This window comes from Macrotis lagotis, chromosome 1, assembly GCF_037893015.1.
Source record: "Macrotis lagotis isolate mMagLag1 chromosome 1, bilby.v1.9.chrom.fasta, whole genome shotgun sequence".
Classification (NCBI taxonomy): domain Eukaryota; kingdom Metazoa; phylum Chordata; class Mammalia; order Peramelemorphia; family Peramelidae; genus Macrotis; species Macrotis lagotis.
The window spans coordinates 857,651,863-857,673,373 of NC_133658.1; the positions used below are offsets into that span (position 1 = coordinate 857,651,863).

A 21,511-nucleotide genomic window follows, 5' to 3' on the forward strand; every position below is an offset into this window, starting at 1 on the left:
AACTGAAGCAGACAGAGATTCTGACTTGCCTGGAATCACACAACTAGTAAAAGGGTCTGAGGTAGGATTTGAACTCAGGTCTTCCTGACTCCAGGTCCACCATTGTATCCACTGGACTACTTAGCTGCCAAGTACACTTCTCTGTGTACAGATTGTAGAATGCAAGTTAAATAGGTTCCTTGAAGGTGAAGACTGACTTTCTTTTCTTTCTTTTTTTTTTAAATTCAAAACTTTTTTTAGTGATAGCTTTTGTTTTTACATAACCTTCATTTCTGAAGAGATCCCTCCTCTCCCCCATTCATGGAACCATTCCTTGTAAAAGAATTTAAAAAAAAGTAAGGGGAAAGCAGTCCCCAAACAAGGCAACTGAGTCTGGTGGTAAATGAATGCACGAGTCTACATCCATAGTACTCCACCTCGCTAAAGAAGGGAGAGAGAGAGGGTGGCTAGGTGGTGCAGCGGATAGAGCACCAGCCCTGGAGTCAGGAGTACCTGAGTTCAAATCTGGCATCAGACACTTAATAATTACCTAGCTGTGTGGCCTTGGGCAAGCCACTTAACCCCATGCCTTGCAAAAAATAAAATAAAAGAAGGGGGAGAGAGAAGAATTGTCTCATCTCTTCTTAAGGGCCAGGCTCAATCAATACATTGACTCAGTGGTCAATTTATTTTGGAGATGGTTGTTCATCTTCCTTTTCTTTCCATTCATGTTGTTATGATCTTTAAACAAGAAATGATTTTCATTTGTCTTTGTATTCCCATTGAGTAAGACAGTGCTTCACTACTAATAAATTTGTTGAATTGAACTGACAGTACCTACCATAGAGGAACTTAGAAGATTGTAGGTCCTAGACTCAGAGCTCTAGTCTGGTTGGAAAGACCAAAGAACTTTCTTCTTATTTTTGTTGAACTTGTGGGGATGTTTTGTTACTGTATGTTTAAAATATCCTGTAAGAGTATGATTAACCAACTTTGGTTAAAGGGTCTGATCCCTCTCCCTAGGAATAACTGTGCCAATGAGTCATGGGAGAGAAGTGGAGGAAGTGGGTGAAGCTTCTTAGAACTGGACTTGGGGTGTGTCAGTTATCAGGATCTACCAGTAAACTGGGACCGAGATGATATTCCTTTAGGAGCCCTAAGGCCTCCTAGAAGGGGGGAGCACAGTCTCAGAAACAGGAAGAGCTAGAAAATCTTTTTTTCAGGCTGACTGAAAAAACTGATCCAGAGCTGGGGATCCCAAGGGAAAGATGTCCTCTGGCATCTTGGGGCCATGAAGCCCCCAAGAAGACTAAATGGAAATGGAAGTTAAGATAGTCAGTCCATAAACATTTATTAAACACTGTAAGACCTAGGGCTGTGGATTCAGTGAAAAGGAAAAGGCAGTCCCTACCCTCAAGGAGCTTATCGTCTAATGGGATAAGACATAAAAATAAGTTGAAGAAAAGGGACTGGGGTAGCATTTATTGAGCTGTGAGGATGATCTAGAACCAGGTGAGAAATGATGAGGAATCTCCTCCTTCAGTACAGAATCTGGGAGGGACTCTCCAATGTCCACTTGTAGAGAGGAACAGGTCCAAGGGGCAGAGGTTCCTGAGGAGGTTTCAGTTGCAGAATTGATTTGGTCTCCAGAATTTCTGGAGACAATGATGAAGTCTAGGTGAACAGCCACAGAGGAAGTATGCTATTCCCCCAAGAATGCAGTCAACCTTATCAACCAACCAGTGAAAATGCCTCAAGTAAGCTTAACAGAAAAGAGAGAAGTGGACCAGGAATCAAGATCTCCAGGAATTAGGAATTGTAGCAACTTCAAGGAACAAAGAAGGATGAACTGAAAGCCAAAGGAAGTATCCTCCAGAAAAATTTCCTTCTTCATATTTGGGTACTAGAGCCCAGATCAAGACCTCCAGGAGCCAAGAGAGGCTGTGAAATGGAAGTAGGAAGGCTCTTAGGGAGTCTAAGTTGAATAGAGGACTAGGAAATGGGCTCTGGAAAGAACTGAGAGGGTGACCTGTCCTGGAAGTGGAATCCCCCTTCTTCCCTGTCTCAAACTACAAGTTTGAGAATCTTTGTTGAATCCCCTTTCCCAGAACAATTCAGAAATCTTTTCTTGGCAAAGTTCATCCTTGGTTGCACCCCAATCCACATTGTTGGCATACTGTTCTTTTTTGTATATTTGTGGCCTCTTTGGTCTTTCCTCTCTGAAACCTTCAGTGTGCTTGTGGATTTCTCAGGAGATGGAGTAGTGGCCTATGAGGTCTATTTTGGCTGTAACAATGTTGGGAAATAAGAGAAGTCAGGAAATCAAGAGCAAACCATGAGTGGGAAGAATTTAGAAGAGTCAATGACAGGCCTGGAGGTGGACATTGGTTTCTTCCCACCCTCTGTTCATCCCCTTGTTCATCCCTACATTAATATGCAAAGTAACACATATGTGCCAAATAAGTGATACAGATCTTAAGCCCCATAGGAACTTAAAAGAAAGATTTCAGTGGGTTGGGTCAATCAAAGATTTCATAGTAGAGATTTGTAAGGACCTGTCTCCCAGCAGGCCTAACATCTGAGGCAAGAGGAAGCTTCAAGATCCATGTCAGCACTTCAGCCACAGCCCTTGGGGCAGGGAACATCAACTTCTGCAGTAAAAGGGAATGAACTTGGCACTCCCTGCACGTCGGCTTCTTAGTCTGGTATGGGCTGACTGGCAGATCTTCCTGTGGATCTTCCCGCAGGACTCAGCCTGAGATCTCCACTTTATGTAGACACCACAGTGCAAAATCAGACCAACTTTCCAGTTCATTCTCACTCTCCTCCCACCTTAGAGAGTCCCTTCTTCTCTCAGGCAGAGAGGGAAAATTGGCCCTAACTTTTTCTTATATCTGCGTTTGGCAGAGTATGATAAGTTCTGGAAAAGCATAGGGGAAAAAGGGCATCACAGGAAGGAGACTAACAATACTTCATCATAGAACATCCCTCCTCATCTCTGCCTCTTGGCTCCCCTGGCTTTTTTCAAATTCCAGCTAAAATTCTACCTGCTCTAGGAAGCCTTTCCTGATTCCCTTTGATTCTTTTTTCCTCTGCTGATAATTTCAAATTTATCCTGTCTAGAATTTGTCTCTACATAGTTGTCTGCATGTCACCCCCCCCCCCCATTAGATTGTGAGCTCCTTGAGAGCAGGGACTATCTTGTGCCTTTTTATGTCTCCCTGCTCAGAGCCTAGTGATTGGTGCATGACAAATGTCTAATTAATGTTTATCAACTAACATCTAGTCCATGTTTATGAAAAAGTACCCCCTCTATAATCTAATAGATAAGTGATCATACAGCTTTAATTTGAAGACCTTCAATAAAAAGGAACCTACTTACCTACCTATCTGACCACCTCCAGATATAGCCTGTTTCTTTTTGTTTGGAAGTTTTTTCTTGATTTCTAGGCTAAATTTACCCCCATTTGAAATTTCTCCCCATTGCTCCAGTTCTGTTGACTGGGAACAAGCAAAATCAATGTGATCACTTTTCCACAGGATTGCCCTTCAAAGCTTTGGAAATTGAAGACAAGGCAGAGATAGGGCAAACTGGTAGGAGACACCCTTGCTTTTGCGTTTGGGATAAATAGATGTAGGATGTTTCTTGAACTGTTCATTTTCAACATAAGAAAATGATTCTCAAACAGATGTTTTAAAGTGAAACACTGAGAATTCACAAGTAAACCATTTGGGCTTCAAAATAGGAGATTCTCTTCTGCATCCTCGGTCATTAAAATAGGACTTTCTGTCCTGCCACAATTACAGCACTCTTGAAAAGTTCCCAATTCAAGACCTGGGATGCTTCTCTCTCTCTCTCTCTCTCTCTCTCTCTCTCTCTCTCTCTCTCTCTCCCCTCTTTTTCCCCTCCTCTCCTCCTCCACCATCTCTTTCTCTGTCTCCTCTCCTCTCCTCTCTTCTCTCCTTTCCTTTCTCATATCTCTCTGTCTCCTCTCCTTTTCTTTCTTATCTGTCTCCTCTCCTCTTCTCTCCTGTCTTCTTCTCATATTTTTCTGTCTCCTCTCCTCTCCTTTTTCTCTCATATTTCTTTCTCAACTCTCTCTCTTAGCTGTTTCCTCTTCTCTCCTTTTCTTTTTTTCTCACATCTCTCTATTTCTCTGTATATATTGTCTATATATCTCTCTAAGCACATGCTATCTCTGCTCACCCTCAAGAGAATGTAAAGTCTGAAGGCAGAGATTTTTGCTTTTCTTTATACACCAAGCATAGAGCACAGTGCCTAACACTTAATTGATAAATAATAAATATTTGTTGACTGACTGATAGAGGATCACCTTGGCTAAGTGCAGAGGGGTTCTTCATGAAGGCTTGTCCACTGAGCAGCTCATTGCCTACCAGTGCATAGAGGGGTTGTGATCCAAGTCAAAATGAGTACTCACATATCTTTTGACATATTAGGTGAAAAGGATTAGGCTGAGTCAGAGGGTCCAAGCTCAACTCCTGGCTCAGCTCCTTAATACCAGTGTAGGGGCAGCTAGGTGGCACAGTGGATAAAGCACCGGCCCTGGAGTCAGGAATACCTGAGTTCAAATCCAGTCTCAGACACTTAATAATTACCTAGCTGTGTGGCCTTTGGGCAAGCTACTTAACCCTATTTGCCTTGCAAAAACCTTACTACCAGCGTAACCTCACACAAGTCATGCTACCTCTCTTGGCCCCAGTTTCCTTGTCTGTAAAGAAAGAAACAGTGGCTAGCCAGCCCCTAAGGTCCCTTCCAGATCAAGATCTATGCCACTATTATCCTTTGATTCTTTGCAGTAAGTGAAGCTCAGTAGCAAATAGCTGGGCTAGGTCCTGTGTTCCTGAAACCCCTTGGTAGTCCTGGGGCTTTCTGTCCTGCCAGAATTTCATCTGTCTCTCTCTCTCTCTCTCTCTCTCTCTCTCTCTCTCTCTCTCTCTCTCCCTCCCTCCCTCCCTGTCTCCATAAACTGGTCACTTTCTTGTGTTCTTTGGTCAGTGTTATCTTTATATCAATGTGCTTCCATTGCAGGTGGCGTGGGCGTCATGTGTCCACTCACTGAGCAAGGCAAACAGCTGGCCATTCAGGTATCCAACATCCTGGGCATGGATTTCTGTGGCATCGACCTCCTCATCATGGACGATGGCTCCTTTGTGGTGTGTGAGGCAAATGCAAACGTGGGCTTTGTTGCCTTTGACCAGGCGTGCAACCTGGATGTGGGTGGGATCATCGCCGATTACACCATGTCCCTGCTCCCCAGCAGGCTGACCGGGAAGATGGCCCTCCTCCCAGGGGCACCCGGCACTGGCGAGAAGAGTGAGCCTGAAGGCTGTGCTTCTGCCCAGGCTGGCCCAGAAAGCATTTACATCACTAACGGGGGCTCCACCTCCAGCGAGAGTGAACCAGAGTTGGGAGAGATCAGGGATTCTTTGGCAAACACGGCCAGGGCCCCAGCCCCTTCACTGCCAGGTCCCAGCTACAATATTAACAACATGATTGCCTCAGAATTAAAACTTAAATGAATTCAGCATTTGACTATCATTTAAACCAAATCCTGCTGCTTCCCTGATAGTTTTGAATGAATAAGATCTTGACTAATGTGTGATCATTTGCACAGAAAATAGGAATCCCATCTGGGCACTTACTCACTTTACAGTATTCTTTCTGAAGATGATTTAAGAAAATTGCTTGGCTTTGTGGGTTGTGCAGAGACTAGAGAATGCTCCCTGAAATAACATCCCAGCTGATGCAGCGGAGCTCAGTGCCTGTGTTCTGGACCCTCAGCTTCTAAAGTGCTCGCATCCAATTGCCAGGCCTCGAAGTCTGCACCGCCATAGTCTGCATGTTTCCATCTCTCCACAACAGAGCCCGGTCATTCAGCACTGCTCACAGGGAGATAGGAAAGCTTCTGAGAGATGGGGGCAATCGGCAGCCAGGAGCTGCAGAATCCTGATGCAGTAGTGAGCTCTCTTCTGTTAGTGGCTGTGCGACGCTTCCGGCTCTGAGGTAGAGAACCCGGTCCTGGCTGCCCACCCATCATTATCCTGGCTTCACTGTCACTCAGGATTTAGGGATTTGGGAGCATCTCCATTAGCGCTTTCAAAGGAAGCACTTTGTCAAAAGTGGAATCAGATCTCTTTTGGGCCTCATCTCCATTAGGGCATGAGAACACATGCTGATCTGTAAATAGAGCCTGGCCTACAAAGTGCTCTGTTGTCTCCATCACAAAATGGAAAGATGTGCTTTATTTAGCAGATACCCTGACCCCAAATGCCTCTCCCAATTTACTTTTTCACTTCTCTCTTCCCTGCTGCCTTTTAGTTTCAGTTGGACGTGTATTTCATTGAGCCAAGGGACATAAACTTTCTTTATTCAGGAGATACTCAACTCTTCCCATGTGGGATTTCTCTTCAGTGGCTCTCTGGAATTGTGCACGTTAAGCAAAATCAATTAGATGGATGACACAGCCAACGCCTGGAGAATAAGCATCACTTCTCCATGTTGAAGGATCTGTAATTTGGTGTGGGGTGGGGTGGGCTTCAGGTGTGCCCACTGGGCTTGGTATTTGTGTGGGTTTGACTCTGGAATTATAATGGGGCAAAACAATTGGAAACACACTGACTCTGGTGGACATTCTGGAGTGCAGAATCTGAATTTATGTACTCTTTGAAATGAGGGAGAATCACCCGTCAGGAACCATTACATGTTCTGTTTTTATTTTTGTTTTTTTTACTAACATGGGCATATCCTAAGTGTTTTTCATTCCAACTGTCTGTGCAGTAGGTGATGAACCTCTCCCTGGGAAGGAGTCATTAAGACAGATATTTGAGACTGACAGTGTAGGCAATGGTGAAATAATGATACTTTAGGAAAAAAAGGCTACCACAAATCCCACATTTAAGTGAGTGTTGTCCCCTTCAAAACCTCACCTTAGGAGGCTACACTTTTATTCCTGCAAAGCTTTGAGAATTGAATTCAGACTCCAAAAAAAACCAAATGGCATTTTATAGTCAACTTTTATTATGGGAGGCTCTCACTTTATCCCCAGCCTTAGTTTAAGATCACCTTTGACTATTTCTAGAAATCAGAAATATCTCCCAATCATTGGGGATTTAAAAAAAAATTGTCACAAACATTGAAGTACATTCCCAAAGATGAAAGGGGGGGGCAGGAAAAATGATTTGCTCAGTGACAGTTTTGGTAGAACAAATATACAGTCTTCCAATGGGGATTGCTTTAGTGAGAACCACACCCATTCAGATCTCTAGGACTTGGTCCAAATGAAGAAATCATTCACATTAATTTATGCCTCATGCTAATTGAACATAACTGACTGTAAAATGTGTATAAAATAATAGCACAGCAATTTTTACAACCTGATTTAAAATAGGATTTGTCTAAGAGCACCATGCAGGAAAACAGTTCCATGATTTGGGAGAGTCAATCACTAACATTGATCCTGAAATTGACCTAAGTCACCTGTCCTGCAGCCAAGGTGTCTCTGGAGCTGGGTAGAGGATCCCACCATGCATGGGGAATATTTTATCCTCTAGCCTAGCCTAAATCAGATATCACCAAGAGACTCAGATGTGACTACATAGCTAGTTTGGTTGGGGATGTTGGGGAAGATAATCCTTCCCATCTTTTACCACTCAGGAGATATTAGGCATGGAGGAGTTTGTTTCTGTCTTCACTAGAGCTGACCAAATGCTTTCTTTGTGCTTAAATATCTGTGGAGCCCCCCCCACACACACACACACACACTTCTCTAGACCCCAGAAAGACAAAGGCCTTCTTCCCAGGTTCTCTTGCCCCAAGAAAAGCTCCTTCCCTGGAAATGAACCATGGCATCATAGTATTCCTGCCCTAAAAGCAGCCACATCAAACTTTAAGGAGTATAGAATTTCTGTTTGCTTATGCCCCCCGCCAGATTTAGTCCCTTCTCTCCCCCTCCCCCCCAAAAAAAAATCCCCAGGCAGCACTCTATGTGATTCAATAGGGGAAAAACCCTGTGTTGGAGGATGGACAGGCTAGTTTGCTTCAGGTTCTGAATTAGTCATTGATAAGCTGAAGTGACTCTTAACCTTTTTACTTCAGTTTTTCAATCAGAATAATGGAGGAAAATACCCTGCCCTGCCCTACCTGCCTTTCAGGATTGCTGTGAGGGGTAGATCAGTGGCTACATGTGAACTGTAATTTGAAAATTGCATTGCAAGAGGTGGAATGAGGAGGATGAAGCATGTCCTCTTCTTTCTGCAACTGCAGGATGGGACTCCTTACCACCCATCCCCCTTCAGGAACTTCAGGAGGAAAGTGGCCAATAGGTATCTATTTTTGCATCCTGGGCAGCATGAGAATGTAACTTCTCAGCACCTTCGGTTCCAACCTGGAAAGCCTGCAGGGACCATCTGAATATGACAACAGCCTTACAGCCAAATCCTATATAAGATGGGACACTTGGTTCCCTTGTTCTTGCAAAGAATGATGTCTTCCCTGTATAACATATAAGTCCATCTCTATATAATGCCTCCTTTTTATTTGACAGGAGCATCTTGAAACTGGTGAAAACTTGAATGCCTCTAGTTGAGTCACTGTGAATACTTTTTGTTATGCACTGATGAAAAAAAATCCTTGTATCTGTATATCTGTGTGGAAGGGCTTACAAAGGTAGCTGGAACCCTAGTCTTTATCTTTAGGTCTTTGTGAAACCTGTAAGCAATACAAGTGAGCCCCAAGCCATATGGGGGCCACTCACTCAGATAGACCCTTTTACCCAGTGATAAGGGAATCCCATAACATAGAGAAACACCACCCACCCACCTCTTTCTAGGCAAAAAAAAGAACAATTTTGTTAAAGAGAACATTTGAAAGAAATGTGGCTAGGGGGTATAGGTATTGTTCCCCTAGAAAAATGAGGAAATGGGATAATGTGTGTACTTTTAATGAGAAAAATAACTATGTAGGGTGGTGTTTGTCATTTTAGTGAGAGAAGAGGGGAAGGAGGATGATAATCTTTTTAGCCAAATCCACTCAGAGACAGGAATTGGGCCTCATCCCTTCATTTCAGGGATTGGTTAAAGTTTTAGAAATTCCCATTAAATGCATATCACAAATGAAATTAATCAATTTAACTAAGAATTATAGTTATTTCAATAGCTCATATCCTTGTATTAGGTAAGAAATACAGCCCCCCAAACCATGAACATTTATGACTAGCTAAATGGAACCAAGCAGAAGGTTATCTATAGTAACCTTGATTAAATTAACAGTCATGTCCTGCCCAACTGTTGCTTTGGGATTATTCCCAGGATGTGCAGGTGTGCTGTCTTAACTACCCTGGCACTTATTGGAGTACCCTTTGAGTTTGGAGTACAAGCCACTCTTTCTAGAGCCTGGTGCTGCTTTTGGATCTGCCTGTTAAAAAGACTGGGCCAGACCACTGTTTATTATATTGGTGGTGTTCTATTTGGATAGAGCACCAGAATGGAAATCAAAATAACTGAGGTCTGATTCTGGCTCTTCTATTCACTTGAACATGTTGCCACATCCTCTGAGTCTCAGTTTTTTTCATTTGTCAACTAAACTAAAGAGCTCAGACCAAAAGATCCCTTCCAGCTCTAATACTTTATGAACTCATTCCAGTTTCTTTGTTTCCTCTCTGCAGTCAGTAGTTCCATACAAATTCATTCACAGCTCCCTATCTCTGTAGAGGTGGGATGGCTACTTGTGAGAAATATAGTAGAGATTCTTGTGCAGATGAACTAAATAACTTTTGAGATCTATGATTCTATGAATTCAAATAGAAAAAAAAAAGAATGTCAGCTTTCCAAGCCTTAGTTTCTTCATCTATTATGTTGTTTATTTGTTTAAGTTGTGCCCAACTCCTTGTGATCTGATCTGGGATTTTGAAAGCAACTCCTTCTCCAGGTTATTTTACAGATGAGGAAATTGAGGTAAATAAGGTTAAATGACTTGTCCTGGGGTCACACAGCACCATCTAGCCACCATTGTGTTTTGACTAGGTGAACTCTTAGCATTCTGTGATAAGAGCTTTATTGGTTACAAAACACTTTTCTTCCATTTTCTCACTTGAGACTCACAACACAGGAAGTTTCTATATTATCCTCATTTTATAAATGGGGAAGATGTCTCAGAGGTAATTAACTTGACCAGAGTCATATCTACCATTAATGGGTAAAGTCAAGTCTCAATCCTAAGTGTTTTGACCCCAAGTTTGGAGTTACTGCTCTCTCCACCACAGGATCAGTGTAAATAGGCTCCCTCTTGACCTCAGGGCCCAGAGAAAGGTTTTTGGCAGGATTTCAAAATGACAGTTGAATTGTTTGGAAGGAGCAGAGAAATTTTGAAGAAAAGAGCTTTTGGAGAAGTCCAGGCTGACCCAGCGGGAAAGAGGAGAGATGGTGATGGTAGACTTAGAAGAAATAAGCAAACCACAAAGCATTATTAAATCTGTTACATGCCTCCTTTATTCATGTCAGAGAGGCAAGGATTGGAGAAACAAAAACCATAAAACAAAAGTGCCCCTACCCTCCAGGGGCTTACATTCTACTCAACTTCTACTCCCCAAAGCTGTTTAAGAGTGGAAAGGAGACTAGACAACAATCCAATTTGGAGTTATTTGGCACCTAATTTATTTTGGAGTTTTCTATATTTTGATTTATTGATTTTGGAGTCATATTTAAATGGGAAATTTCAAAATCTCAAACCTGTAAGATGGATGATAGAATGGGAGAATCCTAAACTGGTCTTAAATTCCATTTTACAAACATGTAAAATGTTTACTATATACAAAAACCTCTACTTGACATGGGGGGGGGATATAAAGATAATTACAACAGCCTCTCCTTAAAAGGATCATACTTTATAATGGGAGCTGAGGGGAAGTGGATTGGAGAGAAAGGGATCAATCAGGAAACAAAAAACTGATACAAGATAAATTCAATGGAGAGGGCCAAGAGAAGAAAAATTTTAGAGACAGGATTACTTTCAGCAAGAAGAAAAGATGTTAGCATCTGTTTGAAGATGTTAGCATCCAAATTGGTCCTCAAAAGCAGGGAGGATTTCAATAAGCAAGTCTATTCCAGGCATGTTCTGTGTCAGCAAGGGCAGAATTCCTGGAATGTACCCCTGCCTCACCTCCACCTCTTGGAATCTCTGGTTTTCTTTAAGACTAAGCTTACCTCACCTACATGAAGCTTTTCCTGGTGCCCCTAGCTACTACTGCCACCCCCTCCCCATCTGCTTTTTGTTCATTTTCTATGTTTTTGAAAATATATTTACATATTTGAAGACCACAGGGCTACATATTTACATCTCCTACATTAATGTTTAAGATCTTTTACTTCCTCAGTGCCATAATAGATACTTCATAATTGATTGAATGAGAACAAGATATGGATAGTCCAGCCAGAAAAATGTGAAGGAGATTATAGTCATCAAATGTCTGTAGGTGAGTAGTGGGTAGCCACCAAAGACATTAGGTAGAAGGTGACATGGTCAGAAAAACGCATTAGGGGACATGCCAGTTTAAAAATAGTAATAATACGTGACATCTGATAATACCCCAACATACCTCTACGTGATGGGGTGATGATGATTTCCTGAGGAGAGTTTTGGCCTGGCTTATGGACTCCTGCATGGTGAAAGATTGTAAAGTAAGGGTGTTGGGGGAGGAGATAGATTTTGCTGACCCAGGAATTGGTATGTAGGAATGTTGGACCAGGAGGTAGTAACAGAGATGGCTATGAGGGGTGTGATTAGATTGAAGGGACCACTGGCATTTCTGTTTAGCCTTGAAATTGTTTGGCTCTTCCTGATTTCCAAGGCTGGCCAGTTATGGGGGAGTACATGGGCGCGCTTGTGAGAAGCTCAGTTATGTGGTCATGTATCAGATTGGCCAGTATTCCTTCCTTTGCTTTCTCTTTCCCAGTCTGGTATCAGTTTCCCCTGGGTATTTATGGCACAGGGAGTTGGCAGGCCTGTGGGAATTTCTCAGTGAGCAGTACAATTGTGACATCTTGTGTTCTGATGCTCACCAGAATCAGAACTGATTTCTTGGTGGGATAGGCATGGGTCTGATTTAGCTGAGATTTCAATTATAAACAAAATTGAGAATTTATCTGATTCTTTAGAGAAAAGCATAAGACCTATTCTGCCTTCTAGCCCAGAGACAAGAGGATGAGATGAGGAATGGGGGGAGAGCAGCACAAGAGGCCTTGGAGAATAATGTCTGGCCAGTCTCAATCCCATGACTTTAATTCTAATTAGTGAAACTTACTTATCCTCACTTCATGCATGTTTACTATGACTTACTTAAGTCCCAAGGAGAAAGGAATGGATGAGAAGAGGGAAGGGATAGAGAATATAGTAGGGAAATCTCCATTCTGCCTGCTTGGTTGAAAACTTGGTTCTAAGGCCCCCCTTTATTTTTCATGAAGCTTTTCTAGTGTCCACAAGAAAAGAGAGCTGGGACCCCTTGTGTTGAAGAATCAGTCATATTTTCTATATTGCAAACCCAGGATATTATTCGAGATTCCTGTCTAGGCCAATGTACAACTAGAGGCAAGAAGCCAGTTGTCGGGGGATGCCCGGGCAATCTCTGTGGCTTGTCAAGTCCTGAATGATTTGACACATTGGAGGCCCACTGGACTGAAGATGATTAGGCACACATGATGTTGAAGCTCAGACTCTCAGGAAAGCAGCACATGAAGGCCAGTTTGGCAGAGGCGTGTGTTCTAGTCCATTATGCAATTTTTATATATGCAATTTCAAGCAAAGAATAACACTGGAAACTCATGTGCTTCCCTGCCTGTTTCTGAAAACTTTGGGTTTTTCATAATTGGGGGAAATCTTAGTTTTGAATCTGTGAGTTTCTGAAGCTACTGAAAAGCAACTTGAAGAGTCCAACATGAGGGCTATACTACAGTTGAGTTCTCCTTAGGAAAGTTTTTGCTATTGAAATACAAACTAAAGAATATGTTTTACCTGGACATTAGAATATCCAATTTCCAAATGGCTTATGCAGCAATAACTTGTTTAACTTCCTTGCAGAGATGTTATAAATGATGGCTTGGGTTTTTTTTGTTGCTTTTTATTAAAATCACTGCTATGGAACACATCTTTTGTTTTGTCTTTATTGCCAAAGATGTAGCTGTCTTTCTGTTGCTATTTTTAAATGAGCCTCATAAGCCAAATCTACATTATTATTCTCATATCAAAAAAGGGGGGGAATGCCAAGCAAACTCATGTTTGATGAGTTGCATACCAGCTGCTCTTTGAAAAAACAATCATTTTCCATTCAGAGCATGGTGCAGAGGGAATTCAAAAAGTCAGCTTTAAATTATCTGAACTAATGAAGGTGGGGGGAGCATCATTCATATGACAATAGCTAATGATGACCTGCTCAGGATACAGCCCCAGAGGACCACTAAAGATAGAAATATCACAAGAGGGGACAATGGCAATCTCTGGATGGTGTAGTGGTAAGTCCCAGCATTTCCTTCTGCCTACTTTTAAGACTAATCCAATAGTGGCCCCTTTTCAGTTCTATTTTGTTCTAGTGTTAATTGTTGAAGATACAGATTTTTGATGATAAGGTGAGTGTTCCTGGTCTATCTGGAAAAATCTACCCAAGGGACATAAGTAGGTAGAGAAAACGGACATTAGATCAGCTAAGTGATGTAGAGTTCATGATGAGTCCATAATGTAGATAAATTCTACATAAACAATAATACTTATTGCTGTGGTCACAAAATGATAGAAAGCTACCATGGATGTAAAAGAAACCTTTCATCATAAAAATCGGGACTGCAAACATATAGATGGATTGGGTAGGGCCTGTAAGCAGGTCCATTGGATTCCTCCACTGACCCTTTTGTTTGGAAATTCCCCCTTTTGGGCAGGTGAGGGGGTGGAGCTAAGATAGTAGTGTGAAGGCAGGAATTCTCAGAAGTTCACTTCCAAAATGCTCTAAAGACCTTCAAATTATGACTAACCAAATTCTAAAGTGGCAGAACCCACTGGACAGCCAAGCGAAACAATTTTCAGGCCAAGATAAATTTGAAGACCCAAGATAACTTTGAAGATCCTCGGGAAGGCTCTTCTTCACTGGGGTCAAAAGGGGCTGCAATAAAACAGCGGCACTGTGCCAGATAAGCTCTGGTTTTCCAGGAACAGCCCATGGGGGCCTGGGTCCCTGGAGCCTCCTGGATCCCTGGCAGTGAGGAGTGGTTTCCAGATCTCCCAACCCAGGGATCACCAAGGATAACTAGTGATCAGAGGGAAGGTCAGCAGGAAAACTGCCAGAAAGAGTATGGAGTCCAGTGCAACTTGGGCCTCAACCCAGCCCCAGCCTTGGGAAATATAAGCAGGTCTGCAGAGCCATCCAGCAGGGAGCCACCTGGTGGCCACTTCCAGTAAGGGGGTGGGGGGAGACTGTTGAGGTCTCGCCATTCCTGGGACAGGATTCTGTTGCTTTGTCCATATTCAGACCCTGATCTGGGGTCTCCTACCGTCATAGCTGAGCAGGGACCCTCCTTACAGCTCCAGGGCAGAGGGAAGTGCTTGTGGTCATCCACAGGAGAACCCTCAGAACCTCTCCTGGCGGGAGGTGTCCCAAAAACACTCAAAAGCTTGGGAAGTACATTAAAACTAGATCATAGGTTGAGGAAATGATTAAATGGGAAAAAAGAGAATTTGACCATAGATAATTACTTTGGTCCCATGGAGAATCAACATAACAGTCAAACCTTTTGTATTCAGAACCTCCAAGAAAAATAGGAGTTGGTCTCAGGCTATGGAAGATCTCAAAAAGGATTTTGAAAATCAAGTAAGGGAGGGAGGTAGAGGAAAAACTGGGAGAAAAATGAGATGCAAGAATGAAAGAAGGCGGAGCCAAGATGGCGACAAGAAGGGATCCAGTCTTAGGAGCTCTCTGATAAAATTCATCAGCTAAGGACTCTAACTAAACTTTCGAGAGACAGAACCCACAAAGGGACCCAGTGAGGCAGTTCTACTCAAGGTAACCTGGAAAAGAGCAGAAAGGCTCTGCTCCCCGGGGTCGGAGGGGCGGCCTGCTGGAGGGGTGGCCCGCCAGAGCGAAAGAACTTCAGCCTCCTGGAGGCAGCCCCAGGGTGCTGGGAACTGCAGCTCACAGCAGCGGGGAGTTTCCTGAGCTATGCCCTGGGGAGCACCAGGCAAAAAGTGGGGGAACAGCGGGGGACCTCTGCCAGAGCGAGCACATGAAGTCCAGCCCTCAGGACACACAGGGAGCAACTTGGTCTTTTCCCAGCCCTGATCCAGGAAACAGAAGCAATCAGAGCTGGTAAGCAGGAGCCCCCAGGGCATGAGCTCATTGAGCTGAGGGAGGGGAGTGAAGAGAGACTGAAGAGCTCTGTCCTCTGCCCCTGGAACAGGACTGTGGGGCTCTGACCACATTCAGATCCTGATCCCAGTCTAGGCTGCCCCATAGAACAGCAGGGTCCCCCCACCTCAGCCCCGTGGCAGAGGGAGGCACTTATGGTCATTCAGAGACCAGGAGGGAGGACAGAGCCTCACACACTGAGACCCTTGTGGGAGTATCCCAAAAGCTCAGGAAGCACCCCAAAACCAGGCCCAGGCTGGGAAAATGAGCAAGCAGAGAAACAAAAGGAAGACTATTGAGAAATATTTTGCAAATGAGCCCAAGAAGGATCAAAATACTCAGTCTGAAGATGAGGAAGCACAAGCTCCTGCATCTAAAGACTCCAAGAAAAACAGAAATTGGGCTCAGGCTATGACAGAGCTCAAAAAAGACTTTGAAAATCAAATAAAGGGTGTGTGGCAGGGGGAGGAGGAGGAGGAGGAGGGCCACGCCACCCCTGCTGCAGGCGGCTGCTCCAAAGTTTGCCGCTGGCTGGGTCGCAGGGGTCCCGCCAAGTGACGGCCATCTTTGCTGGGGCCGCCGAGCGGCTGGCATGTCCTACAAGCCCACAGCGGGTGCCCCCCAGGCCCCAACTGGGACTGTCCACTCTCCTTCCGCCAGCATGGTGGCATCTACCCAGTATCGGCAGCTGATCAATGACTATGGACCCCCATTTCTGGGCTATACCCAGGGTTCAGGGAGCAGCCAGGTACCTCAAAGCCAATATGCAGAACTTCTAGCTATCATTGAAGAGCTAGGGAAAGAGATCAGACCCACATATGCAGGGAGCAAAAGTGCCATGGAGAGGCTAAAACGAGGCATCATTCATACTCGAGGATTAGTCCAGGAATGCCTGGCAGAGACTGAATGCAATGCAAGATCCTAGCCTCCCACTTCACTTCCAAAGTTTTCCATTTCTTTGTGAAAAAGAAAGACTAACACTTATTCCTCTGGTGACTTTCAAAACATTCATTTGGGTTCTTTCTCCTTTTCTTCTTCCCATCCCCACCACAGTCTGTAAGAATTGGAGGTCATTTTGCAGTTAAGAGTTCCATTATATGTAGTTAGCAACCTAGGTCACTTTTTTTTTTAAATATTGAGTCCAGACCATGCATGTAGAAAATTCTGCTTCTGTTGCTGCCAACTCTAATTTACTGCCCTACTAACTTAACCCCAATCTTGGATTTTCTTCCTTTGAATACACTTAAAACCACCCACCTAAATATCATTCTTTGCACCTTTTCCAGAATCTCCAATAACTCTTTAAAGATTTTTTTCACAAATCAATGCCAACTGCATTGACATACCCTGACAGTTGGGTATCTCCCAGTTAGGGCTACATGATGATCCCTGCTTTAAAAAATAAAGAATGTGGGTTTGTTTTTGTTTTATTTTTGGTGTGTGAGCTTTTGCATGATTGTTCGTGCTTTGAAGTCAATTTAAAATGCATGAGTTACAAATATAGATGATTGATCAGCCTACTAAAAAATGAAGAACCCACAGTTACTTTTCAGACAGACTGTAGATTTCAGATCTTGAGTTTGCCATAGAATGATTTAAAAAATCTGGATAAATGACTAAAACTGTAAAAAAAAAATCAAATGAGGGAGTTGGAAGAAAAATTGGGAAAAGAAAGGAGAGAGATGCAGGAAAATCATGAAAATGAAGTCAGCAGCTTAGTCAAGGAAATCCAAAAAAATGCTGAAGAAAATAGCATGCTAAAAACCAACTTAGGTCAAATGGATATGTCGAGTCCGGAGGAGGGACCCAGGCCGACATCAATATGATGCATAAGCTGGTTCGTTTATTGATCACAGGATACATACTTTTATACTCTACATTTACGTAACCAATTACATAAGCGTTTTAGCAAGCATTTTTTCACATGCATATCCTTGTGTATGTCTTAGGTGATTGTTTTGAGAACCAAACAGTGTTTTGCTAAACAGAGAGAAGATTGTTTTGAGAACCAAACAGTGACTTGATAAACAAAGTGCAGAAGGTAATTATCTCAGAATGCGCTATCTATCTGGGCCTGGGAATGTACCTCCTAGCTCACACATGCAGCTACTCCCTTGTCTAAGCTCTGAAGCACATCTTGCTTGTTAAAGCACATAACTATTTCTGTGTTAACCCTTCATAGCTCTTAGCCTGGAATACATATGACACAACATGGATAAAACAGTTCAAAAAGTTATTGAGGAGAAGAATGCTTTAAAAAGCAAAATTGGCCAGATGGAAAAAGAGATAAGAAAACTCTCTGAGGAGAACAAATCCTTCAGACAAAGAATAGAATTCAGGGAGACTGATGAATTTACCAGAAATCAGGAATCAATACTTCAAAACCAAAAAAATGAAAAATTAGAAGAAAATGTGAAATATCTCATTGAAAAAACAACTGATATGAAAAACAGACTTAGGAAAGATAATTTAAAAACTATTGGAATACCTGAAAGTCATGATCAGGAGAAGAGCCTTGACATCATTTTCAAAGAATTACTACAGGAAAATTGCCCTGATATTCTAGAAGCAGAGGGCAAAAGAGAAATGGAGAGAATCCACTAATCCCCCCGAGAAAGACATCCCAAAAAAACAACCCCTAGGAATATTATAGCCAAGTTCCAGAACTCCCAAGTCAAAGAGAAAATATTACAAGCAGCCAGAAGGACACAGTTCAAATATCGTGGAGCTGCAGTCAGGATCACACAGGACTTAGCAGCAACTATATTGGAAGCTTGTAGGGCTTGGAATACAATATACCGGAAGGCAAAAGAGCTTAGAATGCAGCCAAGAATGAACTACCCAGCAAGGCTGAATGTCCTCTTCCAGGGAAAAAGATGGACTTTCAATGAACCAGGGGAATTTCAAAGGTTCCTTTTGGAATGGCCAGAGCTGAACAGAAGGTTTGATCTTCAGATACAGGACTCAGGTGAAGCATGGAGATTGGAGGGGAGGGGGGAAATGTGAGGGACTTAATGAGGATGAACTGCATGTATGCCTGCATAGAAAAATGACACTGATAATACTCATATGAACCTCAGTTAATAGAGCAGGTAGAGGGAGCTTTTATAGTTGAAGGACAGGAGAAAGCTGAATTTGAAGATAAAATATAGTGTAAAAATGGAGTCAATAGAAAAAAAGGGAAATGGAATGGGAGAAAGAAAAAGGAGAGGGGCAATAGTCCAAGATATTTCACATAATAAGATTTTTTTTTATTACAATGAGATATTGCAATGATATGGAAGGGGGGAGGCAAGGGGGAATGAGGGAACCTTTGCTCTCATCAGAGGTGGCTAGGAGAGGAAACAGCAAATATACTCAATGGGGTATAGACATCTGGAGTAAGAAGGAGGGGGGGAGCAGGGAGAAGCGGTAGGGATGTGAATAAAGGAGGAGAGGATGGACCATGGGGGGACAGTGGTCAGATATAACACATTTTCTTTTTTACTTCTTGCAAGGGGCTGGGATTGGAAGGCCTGCCCAGGACCATAGGGCCAGGTGGATTCTGGGCCTAAGGGGTGGTATGGGGGCTCAGGGCTTCTTGGCCCCAGGACCAGGGATCTGTCTGCTGCGCCACTCAGTGACCCTACAGCAGAGTCAGAGTGAAAGGAGAGAGAAAATATAGTACATGGTAGTGGAGAAATAAGAAAGGAGGGAGTTGCGATCAGCAATAGCAACGTTGGAAAAATATGAAGTTACTTTTGTGATGGACTTATCATAAAGAATGTGATCCACCCATGACAGAGTTGTTGGTGTTGGAACAAAGACTGAAGCACATTTTTTGTTATTATTTGGGGGAGGGTGCAGGGCAAGTGGGGCTGGGTGGCCTGCCTGGGGCCACATAGCAGGGGGATCTTTGGGTATCTGGGGCTGGATTTGGACCCAGGTGCTCCTGGCTCAAGGGCCAATGCTCTGTCTGCCACCCAGCCACCTATACTATTATTACTATTTTATTTTATTTTGGGTCTTTTTTTTCCTTCTTTTTGGTTTTTGCAGGGCAGTGGGGATTGGGTGGCTTGCATGTCACACAGCTGGGTGATTGTTGGGTTTACAAGGCTGGATATGGGCTCGGGTGCTCGCGGCTCCAGGGCTGGTGCTTCGTCCATTGCACCACCTGGCCATACCTACAATTATTACTATTAATTTTAATTTTTTTTCTCTCCCCTTTACTTTTTTCACCCAAGCATGGGGGGAGGGGTATTTTGTTTACTTGTAAACAAGAATATTTTATTAATGTAAAAAAAACATTTGTACAAAATGAGAATAAAAAATAAATTTAAATAAAAAATATCATTCCAAAAAAAAAAGAATGCAAGAAAATCATGAAAACCAAGTCAGCAGGTTGGTGACCCAGAAATACAAAAAATGCCAAAGAAAAAAACATGTTAAAAACCAGTTTAGGTCAAATGGACAAAGCAGTCCAAAATGTCAATGAGGAGAATAATACCTTAAAAAAGCAGAATTGGCCAGATGGAAAAGGAGATAAGAAAACCCTCTGAAGAAAATTCCTTCAAATGTAGAATGGAGCTAAGGGAAGCTGATGACTTTGTGAGAAATCAAGAAACAATAAAATAAAACCAAAAGAATGAAAAACTAAAAGAAAATGTGAAATATCTCATTGGAAAAACAACTGACCTGGAAAACTGACCCAGGAGAGATAATTTAAAAATTATTGGGCTACCTGAAAGTCATGACCAGGAAAAAAGAGCCTTGACTTCATTTTTCAAGAAATGCAGCAAAATTTCCCTAATATCCTAGAAGCAGAGGGTAAAACTGAAATTGAGGGAATCCACAGATCACTCCTAAAATTCCCCCCAATAAAAACTCCCAGGAATATTATAACCAAATTCCAGCACTTCCAAATCAAAGAGAAAATATTACAAGTAGCCAGAAAGAAACAATTTAACTATCACTGGTGCTACAGCCAGGATTACACAGGATTTAGCATCTACCTTAAGGATTCGTAGGGCTTGGAATATGATATTCTGGAAGGCAAGGGAACTTAGATTACAACAAAGAATCAATCATCCAGCAAAAGTGAACATCCTCTTTTGGGAGAAAAGATAGACATTCAACAAAAATAAGGGACTTTCAAACTTTCCTGCTGAAATGACCAAAACTGAACAGAAAGTTTGATCTCCAAGTACAGGACTCAGGCGCAGCATAGAGACAGTGGATGGGAAGGATGAATTATGAGGGATCTAATAATGTTGAACTGCTTGTATTCCTGCATGGGAAGATGGTACTAATAACTCATATGAACCTCATTTATTAGAGCAGTCAAGAGGAGCATATATAGATAAGGCACAGGAGGGAATTTAATAAAGATTTGTTATAAAGATGGAGTCAATAGGTAATAAAGTACTGAGAGAAAGGGAAAGAAGAGGTAGAATGGGCTTAAATATATCCATAAAAAAATCAAGACAGGGGCAGCTAGGTGGCGCTGTGGATAAAGCATTGGCCCTGGAGTCAGGAGTACCTGGGTTCAAATCCGGTCTCAGACACTTAATAATTACCTAGCTGTGTGGCCTTGGGCAAGCCACTTAACCCCATTTGCCTTGCAAAAAAAAAATCAAGACAAAGCTTTTGCAACAGAGGGGAAGGAGGGGAACGTGAGGGGGGATGAGTGAGCTTTTATTCTCATTGGAAATAGCTCAGAGAGGAAAAAACATACACTCAATAGGGAATAGAAATTCTCTCTTACCCTAGAGGAAAAAGGACAGGAAGGGGTTGGGAGAAAGGGAACCGCAGTGGGCAGGGAAGGATATAGGTGGAGAGGGAAGATCATGGGAGAGGGGAGTCAGATACAATCCCCCTTTTTGTTTTGCAAGGTGGTAGAGTTGGGTGACTTTCCTGGGGTCACATGGCTGGGTACTTGTTGGTGTCTGGGGCTGGACTTGAGCTCAGGTCCTCCTGACTCTAGGGATCTGTTCACTGTGCCACCTGGCTACCCCATAATACATTTTTGAGGAGGGACAAAATGAAAGGAGAGAGAGAACAGGATAAATGAGAGTGGGGAGGAATAGATGGAGGAAAATAGTTAGCAATAATAACTGAGGGGGCAGCTAGGTGGCGCAGTGGATAGAGCACCA

General features: G+C 42.8%; 1 protein-coding gene and 1 pseudogene across 1 annotated transcript in view; both read left to right on the forward strand.

Annotated features, from left to right (window-relative positions):
- RIMKLA (ribosomal modification protein rimK like family member A) overlaps positions 1 to 5,525 on the forward strand; it is a 61,281-nt gene extending 55,756 nt beyond the window's left edge. The window contains exon 5 of the mRNA XM_074217790.1: positions 5,030 to 5,525. Coding sequence (XP_074073891.1) covers positions 5,030 to 5,520 — 491 coding nt within the window. The 3' untranslated portion in view covers positions 5,521 to 5,525. The remainder of the gene's footprint in view (positions 1 to 5,029) is intronic.
- A 10,412-nt stretch (positions 5,526 to 15,937) lies between these two features.
- LOC141490926 (cyclin-dependent kinase 2-associated protein 1 pseudogene) lies at positions 15,938 to 16,305 on the forward strand (annotated as a pseudogene).
- The last annotated feature ends 5,206 nt before the right edge of the window (positions 16,306 to 21,511 follow it).